Source organism: Ceratosolen solmsi, unplaced genomic scaffold, assembly GCF_000503995.2.
Source record: "Ceratosolen solmsi marchali unplaced genomic scaffold, CerSol_1.0 scaffold57, whole genome shotgun sequence".
Classification (NCBI taxonomy): domain Eukaryota; kingdom Metazoa; phylum Arthropoda; class Insecta; order Hymenoptera; family Agaonidae; genus Ceratosolen; species Ceratosolen solmsi.
This window is the reverse complement of record NW_011948427.1, coordinates 5627184-5644490: the sequence shown is the minus strand read 5'-3', so window position 1 is coordinate 5644490 and position 17307 is coordinate 5627184. Positions and strand designations below refer to the sequence as shown.

General features: G+C 26.8%; 2 protein-coding genes across 3 annotated transcripts; one reads left to right on the top strand and one right to left on the bottom strand.

Annotated features, from left to right (window-relative positions):
- Window positions 1-11443: 11443 nt before the first annotated feature.
- Gclm (Glutamate-cysteine ligase modifier subunit) lies at window positions 11444-13548 on the bottom strand. Its single transcript, XM_011501222.1, has 6 exons — window positions 13226-13548; window positions 12604-12666; window positions 12408-12522; window positions 12135-12334; window positions 11943-12057; window positions 11444-11755 (listed from the first exon to the last, which is right to left on the bottom strand). The coding sequence occupies exons 1-6, from the start codon at window positions 13313-13315 to the stop codon at window positions 11613-11615; spliced, it is 726 nt and encodes a 241-aa protein (XP_011499524.1). The 5' UTR covers window positions 13316-13548; the 3' UTR covers window positions 11444-11612.
- A 2353-nt stretch (window positions 13549-15901) lies between these two features.
- LOC105363495 (DTW domain-containing protein 1) lies at window positions 15902-17174 on the top strand. Of its 2 annotated transcripts, none has more exons than XM_011501220.1 (4): window positions 15902-16135; window positions 16290-16430; window positions 16496-16679; window positions 16812-17174. In XM_011501220.1, the coding sequence occupies exons 1-4, from the start codon at window positions 15938-15940 to the stop codon at window positions 17141-17143; spliced, it is 855 nt and encodes a 284-aa protein (XP_011499522.1). In that variant the 5' UTR covers window positions 15902-15937; the 3' UTR covers window positions 17144-17174. The 2 variants fall into 2 exon arrangements, with proteins under 2 accessions (XP_011499522.1, XP_011499523.1); XM_011501221.1 differs by having other exon boundaries at window positions 16496-16683; window positions 16812-17007.
- Window positions 17175-17307: the final 133 nt, after the last annotated feature.

Here is a 17307-nt window from a genome sequence, read left to right as displayed (position 1 = left end):
TTCTGCTAATCATTAAATTCCAGATAATTTATTTTTGATTGCTTACTAACCTATCAGAATGATTTGTTTTCATTAAAATGTAAAATAATTTAAACTAAGATTTAAGAACGTAACAAATAATAAATGAATGGAAAGAATAAGGATAACAAGGATTACTAGAGATGACTTTCGCAAGAGTTCCTTTTCTTCCACTCTTACATATAGCCTTTGTGAACCTTTCCTTTGCAAAGCACGCTCGAGAGAATACAAAAAAAATAAAAGAAAGAAAGAGAGAGAGAGAGAGAGAGAGAGAGAGAGAGAGAGAATAAAAGAAAAGTGAATATGTAGGATGCGTGTGCCGCCCCTTTAGCTCCTGTGCGGTGCGTAACGCGGTGAACGCGTTCATTCGTTCGTCCCTTTCGTTTCTTTCGTTTCTTCGCTATTTTCTCTCTTTCTCTCTCTCTCTCTCTCTCTCTCTCTCTCTCTCTCTCTATCTATCTATCTCTCTCTTTCTCTCTTTCTCTCACTCTGTTTTCGTTCGCCTGTGTCGGCTTGCAATTTTTCGAGGTTGGAAGAAAGAGAAGAAGCGCACACAACCGACGTCTGCCGGCCTTTAAGATATATCTCCTACATCCCACTTTATTCTCTCACTCTCTCTCTCTCTCTCTCTTTCGCTCTCTCACTCTCTCACTCTCTCTCTCTCTCTCTCTCTCTCTTCTTTCTGGATCTTTCTTTCGCATTAAACATATACCTATGTACACGTTTTTACATATTTCGCAGCGTTCTTCTTGTTACTAGATGTTAGTTTCAAACATTGTTTTAAAGGATATGGTCATATTTATAATTTCACACCTTGAAAAAATGAAACACTACGGCCTAATAGAAGAAATGTGTATAGTATGATAGAAACAATGATTTATTTAAGATTCCTGATGTAATGTAACGCTACTGTAAAATTAGTAGTAATCAATTTTACTCTCTCTACATTTAATTTCTATTATAAATATTCGTTGATTATTTTCTAATAAATTTTTCAATTTAAAGATTGTATAAATTTCTTTCTTATAATTAATAATAAATTATGATATTAATGATATAATAACAAATGTAAGCTAATATCTAGAATTAATAAATCATTAATCCCCGAAAGTTACCAATCACGCCTTTCACTCTCTTTTTTATCCATTCGTAGAGACAATTATAAACTTTTGTCTCTTTACGTATCACCAGTCTTCTTCATCGACCTGCCGATCGACGCACGGTTTCTTCTCGCTCTCGCTGGTGCATTATTATCCTTCTCTTCTTGCTCGCTCGACCGCCGATAGGCAAAGCAGAAGAAAAAAAACAAGAATAAAGAGAATGAGAAAGGGAGAAAGAAGTATAAGAGGGGAAGGGGAAGTAAGAGGAAAGAGAGGTGAAACGGACCCCGCCGTGGAGAGACAACATAAAGATTTAAGACTCCAAGATGCGCCAATAAACATGCTGGGGGCCTCCGCTTCTGTTCCCTTCTCTCCAAACGGCGACGGCGGCGACTATGTAGCGAAAGGAACGGCAAGAGGCAAAGCTAGTTCTTGTATATATGTGTTTCTCTCTCCATCCTCCTCCACCTCATTCTCCTCCTCCCACCGCCTTTCTCTATCCGTCGCGGCTCGGACGATGCAAATAGTGCTTTTGGAGCAGGGGGAATGAGGGAGGATGAGATAAGGCGCCTTGTTTATATAAGGGATGCCAATGAAGGATGTCAGTGCCGCGTTTGGTCGGTGCTTATGTCGAGTGCGACGTCACTTTGCCGCGTTGTCTCCAGCGCGGCTATTTTTGCAGGCACCAATTGATGGAGCGCGTGTGCGTCTGCGCTCTTTAGTAGGAAGTGATACGCTGCCTCGCGCTGCAGCGACAACACAGCCTGAGCGTTTCTCTTGACTCGTATGTTGGGATAAGAACGCTCGGATGTTATCGGCTAAATAAAATTTACCGGCTTTTATGGAGATTCATGTATGTTAGTTAGATGTTCGTTCATTCATTGCTGGAAATGCTTGAAAAGCCGACAAATTGTTTAGCGATTGCCTGGACTTCATACTGGAATTTACGAGTGAGAGTTAAAGATATGTAAATCATCTTCTTATGATAATAAATTATTAACTTTCGTACATTTAGCCTATAGAATCTAATATAAATATGAGAAAAATTAAAGTAAGTATTTAATTTCTCTTTTAAGAATCGATATATTGATTAAAATTAATTATTATAGGATCTTATTATCATTGAGTTACTTATAATATTATAAGGAAATATTTCGACAGACAGAATATGAATAATTTTATAAAAAAAAATAATTTCAATTTATGATATGATAGTCTGACCGTTTCCGACGTAGACTACTTGTATAGAAAAGTATCAATTCGAGTATAAGTCTCATGTCATGGTCAAACTAGCTACATATCCATACTCAATAAACTATCATGTTATTTGACAAAAATATATGATAATCGAGAATTCTTAAAGCTCAAACGTAAAAAGGAATGGATACGCGAAAGCCACGACGATATGTGGGTGTGCTGCCACATTGCTTATAATAAGAATGCCACCGATGAATGCAAACGAAGGGCAAGTAAGGCAATATTGAAAGCCAAAAAAATATCCGTTAACGAGCCACTCGTACCTAACTTGTATGACTTATAGCGACAAAGCTCGTTAGATCCCCTCTAACGCCCCAATGCGCCTATCTACCTCTTAGCTCTTGCGATTACGCGAAAACACCTGCACGCGCGCGTCGAGACAAAAGAGCGAAAAATCGACCAAAAGAAGCCGGAATAGAAGCTCGTACGTAGCGACTTTCCAATTCAAAGCGATTCGCGCGGCTTGGCGCCGACGCGCGTACGTATGCATATACGCGGAAAGGCAGGCAAAAGAGCGGAAAAGAAGGAGGAAAAAAAGAAGGCAAGCAGAAGCGAAGGAATCAGAGGTGGAATCGGGGTGCCTCTCCCTCTTTGCGGCACTCGTTCACGTCGCGACGAATGCGAGCGCAAGCGCTCCACCCTGATTTTATTTATTCATTCTTCTTCCTTTTGCTCCTTCCTCCATCTTTCTCTCTTTTCCTTCGTTTTCTTTGATCTTTTTTTATTCAGCAGTCACGGAGAGATAAAAAACGAGAAAAGGGACATCCGAGCAAGCGCGCGCACACATCTCTTTTTTCGCTCTCTCTCTCTCGCGCGTGCGCGCGCGCGCTAACTCTCTCGTGCACTCTTCCTCTCTCGTCGTTTACCTTTAGCCGTTTTCTTCTTCTTCCGTAAACGACAGCCACTTATTTATACTGTCTTTGCATCGCACTGCTTCTACTGCACGGGAGCGGAGGCGCTTTTGAGTTTACATTTCTCTCTATCCCCTCCTCTCTTTCTCTTCCTCTCGCTTTTGGTTACGATGTGAAAACAATGTACACAATACGTAGTCCCATAAGCTTTGTCGGACGGAAAGAGCCTTTAGCTATGCTCGCCACAACGATTCATAGCCTTTCGATTTGCCGAGCACTAAGCGCGAAAGGATAGACAGTGGGGGAGAAAATGTCAGTCGTCAAGTCGTGAAAGGCGTGCGACGAGAGATGCCACTCACGAACGATTACGTCTTTATTACGCGACATGTAGTGAAACGAAGAGTAAGAGAGAGAGAGGGGGAGAGAGAGAGAGACAGAGAGAGAGAGAGAGAGAGGAGAGATAAAGAGAGAAAGAAAGAGAAAAGTATGGGATTGATGAGATCGTATTCAATACGTATAGGGGTAGTTTCTCACAATGTAAAGAAGAATCATAATAATGCAAATGTAAAAATTCTATTACTTTTCCTTGCTAGTTCATACTTTATTAAATTTTAAATATATTCCCATTAAATGCTGTTTTCACTTTCACTTATATATATATATATAATATTCACATATAGAATTCCACAAAAAAATTAGTAAAATATAGAATATCAATTACTAATTAACCTGGTGAATTTTAATATTTAAAATTTTATTTTTCAATTCTTCTGTATCCATTATATGATATTTATTACTAAGGCTTATAAAAAAATATATTAATAAAAAAAGTATATTATAAACATTATTTTAGTAATTTAAAATTAAATTAAAATTAGAACAATAAAGAGATTAATAACTAATCATAGAATTAATAAACAGATATTTTGAATTAATCTTATTATAAAATATATAATAATGAATTAGATTAATATCAAATCAATTTTTTCATAAATATTTTTGTTATAGAGAGAAAAAAAGGTAAATTTTTATTATATTATACAATATTATATAAGATAATTATCTACGTTTCTCGTAAATAAAAAATTCGTATGTTATTAGTTAATATTTTCTTGAATTTATTAAATTATATCTTTACAAGAAATTAGACGTTAAACTACTTTATATCTTCTAAAAAACCGATTTCATATATCACCATATATTTAAATAAAACAATAAATGTTCCTATTCATGCATTTTTATTTATATAGATATTATAAGAATTAAACAATCCAATATTTAATAAATTATTTATGATGTGAAAATTTATATATAATAAAACTAATTTTAATTGAAATTTTTAAAGAAGTAATGCTTGAAATGGTTGTCATATTTCTTTTTATTTCACTAACTATAATTGTCTTTAAATGAAATACCAAAGAAGCTTATAATATTTAAAATCAAGTGAAAAAATTATGGAAAATTAATAAATGAAAAAAATTACGAATCAAAGCCTTTCCCCATTAAAAATATGTCATCTTTTGTAAAAATGAACCTTTATACTACCTTACATTAACTGTTATAATAACAAATTAAAAACTTCAAATAAAATTTAATGCAATTAAAATGCACTTAAAAATCCTTCAATTTTTAGTACAGTAGGGAAATTATTTTTAAAAAATATTGTATATTAAAAAATAAATTAGTACATAAAAAAAAAAATAATATCAGCTATACAGTGTATTAAGTATTTAATTTATTCATATATAGATATGTCTTATATAAAATTTTTAATATTATAAAAATACATAATTTTTCTCTATTTGATATAAATATTTAATCCATATTATCTCTATTTTTTAAACTCATTTACACAAAGTTCTTTAAACTCTTACATGAAAGCAAGAAATACGGCCAAACTTAAAAAAAAAACTGAAAATAAATGTACCATTACCCATAAAACGTATGTAAGGGTTTCATTACTGGAGTATAATATAGTATCATGTTGTAATATATGTTTATTTAACTCATTCTTATTTCAGTCTCACATTTTCTTATTTTTTTATCACAATGTTTAAGAAAACTTAATGTAATGCTCAATGGTTGAATGCGAATATATACGATTATACTACATATAATCTTCGTTAGAATAGAATAATTTAATTATTTTATAATAATATATTTAAATTACTCTAATTGTATATTTTATTTCTAGAATTCATAAAAATTGTCTAAATACTAATAATAAATTGCAGTGTTATGTATGGATAATAATACTAATATACAATCATGATTATATATATATCTATACTGAAATAGATTTTTACTTCTTATATAAATAGGTATAATTTATTATTCAAGAATAATAATATAATGCCTGATATTCTTAAAAAAAAACTAAATTTTAATAATATGCATATAATCTTATAAAATAGTCGAAATGATCAACTTTATAAAGTTAATGTCTAATTTATTTAAAACTAAGAGCTAATATTTTCTATCTAATTTTCGATATTTAATTAAATGTTATCATATCGCCCATATGCCAATAAAAACGTATAACATAAAATATACAATAATATATTTCGATATTATTAACAATTAAGATTTTTTTTGGCAATATAAAAAAAAATATCAATAACAATAACAACAACAACAATAATAATAACACCAATAAATTAATAATCACAAAATGAGTTATAATGGTATTGAAAAACTTAAACTGATATAAAGAAAATAAGTAAAAAATTGATAAATGTTAATCAAATAGTAATTCATTTCTTTTTCAATCGTTCATAATAAATAAAGAGGTATGAAAGAAGTAAGAGCCGATGAACTGCAGTTAAAGAGGTATTTCGAATGTTGGGGAAAAACACTGGAAAAACACAGAAAGTCATAAGAAAAGAAAAAGAAAAAGCTCGCCATTGAAGAGAATCGCAGTTTGAAAAATATGTGTATAAAAAGCACAAATAAAGAGATAAAGAAGCGAATAGTAAGAGGATGTGCAGAAAGGCAAAAGGGTAAAAGTAGAGAAAAACGAAGTTAAGACGTGCATTGGTCGTCATCGTGGTTGCTGTAGCTTTGTCGTCGTCATCGTCGTCGTCGTCGTCGTCGTCGTCGTCGTAGTTTAATCATCGTTGTCGTCTTCGACGTCGTCGTGTCATCGTCGTCGTCATCATCGTCGTCATCATCGTCGTCATCATCGTCGTCGTCATCATCGTCGTCGTAGTCGTCGTTGTCATCTTCGTCGTTTTCGTCGTCCTCGCAGTCCTCGTCGTCGTCGTTCTCGTCGTCCTCGTCGTTACCCAAAGACAAAAATAAAACATGAATGAGAAGAAGAGAGAGCGTCCAGCTGCTTGCTCGCAAAAGGCTCAAGATACTATACAATGAGGTGCTCGCACGAAAGGAGAGGAAAGTAAAAGAGTACATATAGGTAACGCTTACGCTATACATCGCATATCCCTTTTGTCCGTTTGCGCGAGCGGCAGCACACGCCAAAGTGGCCCTTTTTCTTCTGAGCAACGAGATATCTGAAGCCAGAAGCTGCGGGTACCAAAAGGAAACATTCATTCGCTCCTTATACCTCGTAAAAGCGCAAAGAGACGGTGAGTGGAAGAAAGACGGATAGAGAGGGGAGTGAGGTATAAAATGCCGCAGATTCCCCTCCCATAGTTATGCACGTGCGTGTAGGTACATGTCATCGGGTAACCGACATATACTGTCTCCTCCTAGTCAGACTTTCGATCGGCTACTGTAGCATTTGGACGCCTCTTCGCCTTTGCTTCATCTCGACACTTGTGCAACCTTATCGCTCCCAACGATATTATATATGATTTCATCGCTAAGCAACGGCATCGCTAGTTATTTACGTTCCTCTGTTTGCCCAACCCTTGTTGACTTATCGCTTTGAAAATGTCATGAGTATAGATTACAAATCAGATGATCGACTGTTTTATAGCCTTATCCGACATCTCATGTGAGTTTTTAAAATTAGAATTAAACTGCAAAAGTACTTCTTACGTATGAATGAGAATGATTTGAAACATAAACGTTATTTCCGACTTCAATTCAACACATTTACAAAAGAAATCTAATTTTTTTTTTTAATTTGTAAAATCCATTATAGCGTATTTATTTTAGTTCGAACAGCAATATATTTCATTGCACGATCATAATTAACTGTTTTAGAAATCTAGTTTAACCATTTATCGAATTATTATTAAAATTCTTTCTTCGTTTAGATTGCGATATAACATTTTAGAATAATTTGTCGTAAATGAAATTAATGAATATAGATTCAAATTAGAAATATATATAAAATTCAATACTATTAAAGACTAATTTTATTGTGATAGTTACGGAAGTTGATTTTAAAATATTAAATCTACATTTATTACAAATTTCTTAATACTATACGTTTTTATAAATAATTTATTCACAATTTATTTATTTGAAAAACAAAAAAATTAGTACGGTTTACAGTTTATAATTATCTTTATTCATAAAACTGTATTTCACTTTAACATTCATAGTATTTTTAATCATCTATGATATATTTTTAATTGACAGAAATTCATTTATACATCTATCGAATTGTTTATTTATGTTATAAAATTGACTTGCTGAAAAATCCGTACATTTTAAATGTTACTAGTTTTCTAAGGAATATCATAAGATGCCAGACGATATTTAATTTATACTTAGAGTTATTTACAGTATTAAATAGATAAATGCAAAGATTATTTTTCTATTAAACAAATTTTAAAATTTTGAAAATGCTGATAAATATCAGTTAATTAAGAAAACAGTAATTAATTTTTAAGCATTTACTGTTACCACTTTAATTACAAATTTGTTGAATATTTTATTGATTTTTTATTTTATAATTTACAGAAAATCTGTTAAATCGATGAAATTGTTTTATGAAAATTACATAATTATGGATGTTTGAATTTACATTTTGTAAAATAAATTTATAATCTATATTTTTAATTAAAAATAATTTATTATTAAGACTTTATATTACGAACATTAGTTTCAAAATAAATTATCCTTCATATTTACATTTAATAAAAATTTATATTACAAGAGGCTTAATAATTAAATTAATTTAAGTGATTATTTTCTTTTTATGAATTATTATAACTAACTTCTACAAACATAATAAGGATGAAATATATAAGAAAAACCATATTAATTAAATTTATTAATTAAAAACCATATTAATTGATTTAATAAAAGTCAGTTTTTATATAGCACTTAGTATAAATATAATTTAATTGTTAATGTAGGAAGAATCACAATAATGTACCATGTGCAGGTTGAAATTACTATTTACTAAGGTTCACAACGTATATGTACATTAGTACAGCAATAGTATTTAAAAATTTTCATTATTTAAAAAATGTAACCATTAGTAAATATGATTTTTTGTTATATTGATACGCTTTATTTTCTTGCTTTTTAACTCGTTGCTTTGAATAAAATATTTTATATGTGCTATATTTATTTATGTTTCTTATAAGTTAATTGACCACTATGGATTATCTATTTGATTTCATATTAAAAACTTGTAAGAAAAATTTATGCATAGATATTAAAATATGTATTTTAAATACAATTACGCCCAAGACCGCTTTAATGCAGTCAATTAGATTTGGTTAAACGATTGTTTATTCTGTAAATCTTAGGTAATTATTAATTAAGAATAAACGAATGAAATTCACATTAATTTTTTCGATTAACTTGAATGATCTAAATTAAAATAAAATAATCTAAATTGCCTAATAAAACATTTACCCAAAAGTAAGCAATTTGCTATTTATATTTGTTCTTATCAGTAAATCACAAGATGTGTCTATTAAATTTATAGTTATTAAACTTCTTATATGGAAACTTATGAAAATATAGAATTTAATCAATATCTCTATTTAAAAAGAATCCTTTATCATAATTTCAATAAATGTCACATTTTTAGCTACTAAAGTAGGAAGCGAAAAATGGCTAACGTAAGCTGTAATATCAATTTTTGTTTATATATTCTATTAAGTTTTACTATTCATATATTGACATAATAAACAAATATATTAAAATTGGAATTAAAAGCGTATGACATGATATGAAATGTGTGTGTGTGCGTGTGTAGTATCGTAATTGTAATAAAAGAATATATATTTATAAAATTTTTATCGTGGAAAACGATCATAATCACCAAAAGAATGAATAAAATAAAAATAAACATTTTTTCTGTATATTTAATAGTTGCATTATATATTTTAGTTTGAAGGACGGTTTTAATCATGCATATTAATTCAAGTAATATGCTTTTTTATATAATTTTAATTCCAATATTCTCAATAATTAATTTTAAATAAGTATAATACGATAACTTTTGTATTATATATTTTACAGTAAATAGTATATATTCGATTTAATTTGAGTGTTCACTAATTACCATTATAAATTGAAAACTATGAACATTTTTATAATTCTTTCGACTTCATTAATAAAATATTATTCGTCGTTGTTATATCATAAATTTATAAATTTTATTTTATGGCACTGATCTATCGAGTGATATTTTAATAATAAATGTGAACATGTATCAAATATATTGTAGTTATACTTCAGAATATATATTTTAAATTAATACATTATACAAGGTTATCTTTACGTAACTTTACTTATTGATCAGTTATCTACATGTAAAGATCCATAAACACAGTCGTACTGTAGTAAATGATTATATTATTTTGTTAAGTTTTTCAATGTTTAATACCAACAACCACTTTTAAAGCAGAAGGAATTCGATAAATATGTTTCTTCTTTATTTATTTTTAATATGAAATACGTTAGTTTTTATAAATAGACACCACTTTTTGAGAGTTCAAATATAAATATTTACTGATATTTACAAAAAAATATAATTTTATAAATAATTTTATGTAAAATAATCAATATTAAATTGTTCAATCTTTTGTAAATTTAATCAAATAAATCACAGTTTTTAATAAATTATTTATCCTTTCTTATTACTAATTATTATTTATTATTAAAAATGATTTACATTTTTAAACAAAATTACCTTATTTGTAAAAATTGTCTTTATTACGTTTAAGTAGAGTACTAAAAAATCAATAATTAGTAGGATTTTTTTATTAATATTTATACTTACAATTTTATCGTTTTAGTTTTTAAATTATTTATTCAAGTGTAAAAATTCGACTTTCAAAATTTTATAAAATACTAAATCAATATTCATTAGTCATAAAAATTATAAAATGAATTCTGAAAATGTTTATTAAATAAAATAAAATATTGACTTGATTTATATATAATTCAAATACACAGTTCGCTATATTTTCAATAAAATTTACTAATATAACAATATTACCGAAATTCCATTATTAAAATAAATGTTCGAAAATATTTTGACCAATGAAATTGGCAATATAAATTTTGAGATTTTAGAGAATAAATGAAAAAAAAAGGATTTGTTAAAAATAAATGTAAAATGCACACATTTCTTTTCTTTTAAAGATAAAATTTACTTCTCTAAAAATACAATCTAAAAATAATTTTTTATAATTCAACATTTTTAAAATTTGAATAAGTATAATAGTATAAAAATCTTTCTAACAACACAAAGAAATATTTATATTGATGATATTAAATACTTAAGAACTTACATTTAATAGATTTTTAATCTTTTCAATTTTTAAAATATTTTTTAAAAGGATTATAAGCGAAATTTTAATTAATCAATTATTATTAATGGACATTTACATTTTCTATACAATCCATATTCGAAATAAACAAATAAAAAAATGATTAAAAATTACAGATTAAATTTATCTTAAATGCATATAATTTGCGTTTAAACAAAATGTCTTAAAAAATTTACTATTTTTACAACTAAATTCAATTTTCAACAAATTAATAAATTGATTAAATTCTGATTGTTATAGATTCAATTTATAATTCACATGGTTCAATGAGATATTTAATATATTAATAATAATTCATTTGAATTCGTATAAATAATTTGAGTTTGAATAACAATATGCACCAAACAGTAGTTTAAAAACAGTGATCTTGTAAAAAGTATCAACACTTTTTTGTTTTTATATTTTAAAAAAATTATAGTTACTGAGGATGTACAATACACATAAATAATTAATTACCTAAAAAATGTATTAAAAAATCACGTTTTTAACGACTTGTAAACTATACATGACGACTTAAATACAATATTAACAATATTGTAGTTGTATCAATTTCTTTAGAATATAAAAAATACATCAATGAACTCCATCTCTAAAGTGCATTTCTTATTCACAATATTTATAATGTACCATATGTTTTTAATATTATATTTAAAATTATAGTTTTTGAAGGTCTTTTTGCTTCAGGTTGATTTATTGATTCGAACTAAATAACCTTTTGATGAAAGAACTCCTCGACACCTTAAATGAATTTGATAGCGAGCCACCCAATTCAATTCAGCATCAATGCCAAAATATTTTATTAAAGATTCCTCTGTTAAAATTGCTAAAACAATAGTAAGTGTAAAAAGTAAATAAATTTATTGATTAATAATATTAGATATTACGAATTAATTACTATTGAGTTTTTAATTCTAATTGTTTCAGAATATGGATTTTTTTATACTAACATGTAGTTGTTTTTATAAAAATGTTAAATATCGCTTAAATATTAACTTCTAAAAAATACTTACGACTGGGATCACTATGAGTCAATAATTGAATATCATTTTGCTTTGTGAATTCTTGAAGCATAGGTGGTACAACGCAACATGTTGCCAGATTAATTTGAATGATATTAGGTTTTACCTATAATTAAACACTTAACATTTAGCTATTTTAACAATAGACCTTCGTTAATATGTAAAGTCTAATAAATGCCTTACTTTTGCCCATTTAAATAATTGTATAAATTTTTCTGTATCAATGTCACTGACGCCAATACTAGTTAATTTTTTCATTTTATAGTATTCTTCAAGAACTGTCCATAAAGATTCTAATAACCGAAGTATATCATCAATATCATTATGTTTATTTATAACTATAATCAGAGATTCTATTGTATTAGTCTTTAATACTTCACACACTAAAATAAAAACTTATTTTATTATTTGAATTTTATTTTGAAGAATTAAGGAAGCATAATTTTTAATAGTTACCTTGATCTATAGCTTCTTTTAAAAATTTTGAATCTGTATTGGATAAAAATACTTTTACAGTGATTTTCATCTCCTTTCTATCTATATTATCAGAATTTATTTCAACACTATTATTCTAAAAATTAAAAGATTTATTTTAAAAATTATAATTATTTTTGATAAAATATAGAAATTTAAGATTCATATTATTGCTCACAATATTTGACCCATCTCCTTCGCCTTTGCTATCTTCTAAAGTTATTTTAAGGGCTTCAATTAACTAAAAAATTAATATTTTTAAATAGTTTTTCAAGTAAATATTACAAATACATTTATTAATAGTAACATATCCATAATTTATATCAAACTCATACAAATTTTACAATAATTTGATAAGAGATTTGCTTATAACTATTATTTGTAATTTTTCACAATGTTATTTATAAAATTTAATTATGCATAAAGAATAATTTTAAATGGCTGATAATCAATCTTTATATATTTCATAATAGATTATATAATATTTTTAATGTATAATATAAAATTTCCTTTAACTTCTTGAAAAACTTTCTTGTAAATATCTTTCAAGTTTTAAGGTTATTAAAGGGGTAGTCAGTTGATCATGTGTTTGAAATATCGTGTGACAACGATTTATTACAATCGTAATTATTTTAAAAAATAGTTGTAATTAATTTAAATAATTCTAAATTACTTATATTTTTAATTCTTATATTCTTGTATTCCTACATGCCCAAATGTGATAAAAAATTTTTTTTTTGCTTAAGACTATTAATAAAGTAAATTAAAAATATCTACAGAAAAATAATTTACAATATTACCTCATCTCTTGAATTAAGTCCTGCTTTTTTTTTCAACTCATTCAAAGAAAGAATATTCCCAGTACTGTATAAATACTTCTCTGACAACATATTTTTGTAAAAATTAATATTAATACTGCATTCAGTATTTCTTTATTATTACTATTTTACTTCTAATATATAGCACTATTTTACTTTGTGAACACTTTTTTTTTTTTAATCGTTATCATTCAATATTGTAAAAATAGAATCTTCGTTACTTCACACTTAAAAGAAATACCGCAGTATAATAAATTCATAAACTTCTTAACACAGCCGTTGAAAGTGATCACGCGACTTGTCAAGTCAGATTAATATTTCTCAACTTCTTAAGCATAACTCACATGCATGCAAATATGCATGCGTATGCACATGCTCATATATATACATATGCATATATTCCCTGCAAATGTAAATCTTCTTAATCAGCTGATATGCTATAATTTAAAAAATTTTATTTACTAATTGATAGTGTATCGTAAATATCGAAATAATTTTTGTTTTAATTATTAATTTGTCATTTAGTAAAATAGTGTTAAATACAGTTTAAATGTCTGTGGTATTACTTATTACGATTCTTTTAAAAACTTAAGTTTAAAAAGCCTTAAATTTTACAAGAATTGTCATTATAGAGTGTAGAAGCTGCCTAACTGCTCCAAAATGTGGTATCCTGACTTATGATTTAAGACATTATACGTTTAAATGTATGCATTTTTTCTAAAAACAATGTACACTATATAAGTATATAACAAACTTGTAGAGCATTGTTATCATAGTACTTATTATAAACTAATGTTGGAAGTAAATCGCAGGCGCACTAAAAATCTAAGCTTATTGGTTCACATATAAGTAACAACAACGCTATGACCAACACCAGATGGCTGATCTGCAATTTGTTTGTACCACAATAGCGAAATAAGCGAAAATAAGGATTATTTACTGTGATGATTGAACACACTCATTTCGTCAGTTGAAAGTAAAATCAATAATTGGCTTTAACACGCCTCAGTTTATGTTACTCATAAGAAAATTCTGAGTCAAACATATTAGTCGAGAAAGATAAACAAACAAAAAAACAAAACATACAAACATGTACAAAAAATGAGCGCAATATGAAATTATATAGTATAGATTTTATCTCTCATTTTCTGAAGAAAGCTTAGATTTAAACTTAAAATAATGAAAAATAATAAGAATTAAATTAAAAATATTATTATTTAAATGATTAGTTTAAATAACATGATAAAATTGTAGTAGGATATTTATAATGCCTGATTCGTAGAAATACTTTAATGAATCCAACGCCATGATATCCTAGAAATAATTCTAAGATATTCTATTTCATACGTGTAGATTAAAAATCGAAAATGATCAATTATTAAATTAATTATTCATAAAAAAAAATGTAGAATATGGCAAATAGTTGTATGAAATTGTACTAAAATAATAGAATTCTTAAATAATAAATTACAAAAACCAATGTGCTGCTTATTTAAATATATATAATTCTATTCAAATATGTATAACAAATACAGTTTAATAATTGCAAATTAAATTAAATTAAAACAATCAATAATTGTATACCTACTTCCTTGAATGACAAAAAGACAAAACTTAACAAGCAACGTAAATATATTTGCACGATTTCACAAAAATTAAATAACCAAAACATTAAAAATGAACATAATTGAAACATATGTAAATTTAAATAAGCCAAACATAAATTACATATCAATATTCATAAATTTATACATTTATAAACAAATATATGAAGATATTAAGAACTCGCATGGATGATCTGCTCAAAAGTAAGTAAAATTTCAAATGAGTATAAAAGTATTGAAAAAATATTAATCCACAACTTCTCGAGCAACAATTTATCTGGTAAATCAAAGCAATCGCATCATTCCATAAATCTATTTACAAATTCGTCAGAATTTAAATTATTAATAAAATTATCTCTTGTTGGGTTAGCCATGATATCGAAATAAAATGCAATTTCTAATTGACTAAGAAATTTCGGAACAACGCGTATTCTTGGGTTAATTATGGTAAGTTTTATTATACAATTATATTATAATAAAATTTTCATATTATTACTTTTAATTTCCAATAAATCATTATACGTATAAATATTGAAGTTAAATATTGCGTGCTTCTATGTGTATAAGTCATGCGGCTACTCAGGCTATCAATCATTAAGTACAATAGTTCGTTTACTTTTTATTAAATTCTTTTTAATAAATATGAAAATAAAATTTAACGTGACAAATTTTTGATCAAAAGGAAAGGATTCTATAAACCAGATACGCCATTAATATCTGTCAAATAAGTATAAATCTATGAAGAAATTTCTGTTGTTGCATTTATTTTCAAATAAATTTAGAAGTTGTTTAAATAGAGCTAAATAATAGCTAATTGTACAATTAAAAATTAAAAATATGTTAATAAAATTAGTAGCGAAACTTGAAAAAAATATTTTTATAATCATTTTAAATTAACTTTGATTATTAAATATTTTTAATTTGACTAATTTCACATAAATACTAAACAATAAAACAATATCGTTCTTATTCAAATATAATATTTAAATTGTACTACTTGTAAATTTGAAATGAAGTACGTATAGTAAGTATCTATACATGTGAAAATATGGCAGAAACTAAAATCAACTTGAGTAACAATGCAAGTGAAATGAAATTAAAAATCTTAGAAGAGCATCAGAAATTAATTGATCGTGCGCCATTTCATCAATTACAAATTGATAATGCTAACTGTCTTAATACCATTGAAGGTAGAGAAATTTGTGAAAAGTGTTATAAATCTCGAAAATTCTTTTGTTACTCTTGTTATTTACCTGTCATTGATAAAAAGTATATTCCACAAATTAAGGTAAATTTTAAATATATTATATATTTTACGAACTTATATATCTTATATACATTAAAACAAATCTATAATAAATAAATATAATATAACCTAAAATAAAACATTTATCCTATTGTGCTTTATAAGGATAGTTTATAATAAAAATTTTTTATTACAGTTACCTATTAAAATTGATATTATTAAGCATATTCAAGAAATTGATGGTAAAAGTACAGCAATTCATGCAGCTATCATTGCTCCAGAAGATGTCAAAATTTACACATACCCAAATTTTCCAGAATTTTCAGAAACAGAAAAGGTAAAAATGAAATATATTTAAATATTTATTTGATATATTAAAATTAGTATAACGCTAGCCTTTAGGCAGTTCTTATTTTCCCTAGCGTAACAGCATTAAATGTCAAAGATTTATTCATATTGAAAAAAGAACAAAACATTGAAACTAATACTAAAATTATAAAAAATGAATTACCAATAACCAGAGCAGTATTTATAGATAGTACTTGGCATCAAACAAAATCAATATACAAAGATCACAGATTACAAAGTTTGTAAACAAAATTTATTTTACCTTATAATGCATTAAATTTATATGAAATTGTTTAATTAGTAAAAGACATTTATTATTATATGTTAACCATAACATAATAAGATTTAATAATATTTTCATATCTTATAGATCTTCCTTGTGTTATTTTAAAGTCTCGAATATCACAGTTTTGGAGACATCAAAAAAAAAGTCCAAGGTGGTATTTAGCAACGATAGAAGCAATTCATCAATTCCTTGTTGAATTACATACGTGTGCATATGGAAAAATCGAAAATTATTCAGAAGTCGAAGGCATGTCATTAATAAGTGATGCAAAAACAATTGTAACTGAATTAGACTTGTTTCAACCTTACAATGGACAATATGATAATTTATTGTACTTTTTTAAGTACATGTATGAAAAGATACATCTTATATACGACCATGATAAATTGTGGGCTTACAAAAGGCCTTTAATTTAGTATTGTTACATAGGGAATAAATAATTTTAATAGTTGCATTTTTTATTCATTGTACAATTTTCTAATTGTAGGATAATTGTTAGATGTTTTTATATTAATTCGAAGTAAGCAAAAGGTATTTTCTCAAATGATTATAAAAAATTCTAAAGCAGGTAATTATAATT

Excerpts from the sequence above, each read along its gene's own strand:
- LOC105363495 (XM_011501220.1), top strand. The coding sequence starts at position 15,938 with ATGAAATTAAAAATCTTAGAAGAGCATCAGAAATTAATTGATCGTGCG. Across the intron at positions 16,136-16,289 it reads AGTATATTCCACAAATTAAG|TTACCTATTAAAATTGATAT; the intron begins GTAAATTTTAAA and ends TTTTTATTACAG. Across the intron at positions 16,431-16,495 it reads AATTTTCAGAAACAGAAAAG|GCAGTTCTTATTTTCCCTAG; the intron begins GTAAAAATGAAA and ends GCTAGCCTTTAG.
- Gclm (XM_011501222.1), bottom strand. The coding sequence starts at position 13,315 with ATGTTGTCAGAGAAGTATTTATACAGTACTGGGAATATTCTTTCTTTG. Across the intron at positions 12,667-13,225 it reads GACTTAATTCAAGAGATGAG|TTAATTGAAGCCCTTAAAAT; the intron begins GTAATATTGTAA and ends TTAATTTTTTAG. Across the intron at positions 11,756-11,942 it reads GACTCATAGTGATCCCAGTC|CAATTTTAACAGAGGAATCT; the intron begins GTAAGTATTTTT and ends CTATTGTTTTAG.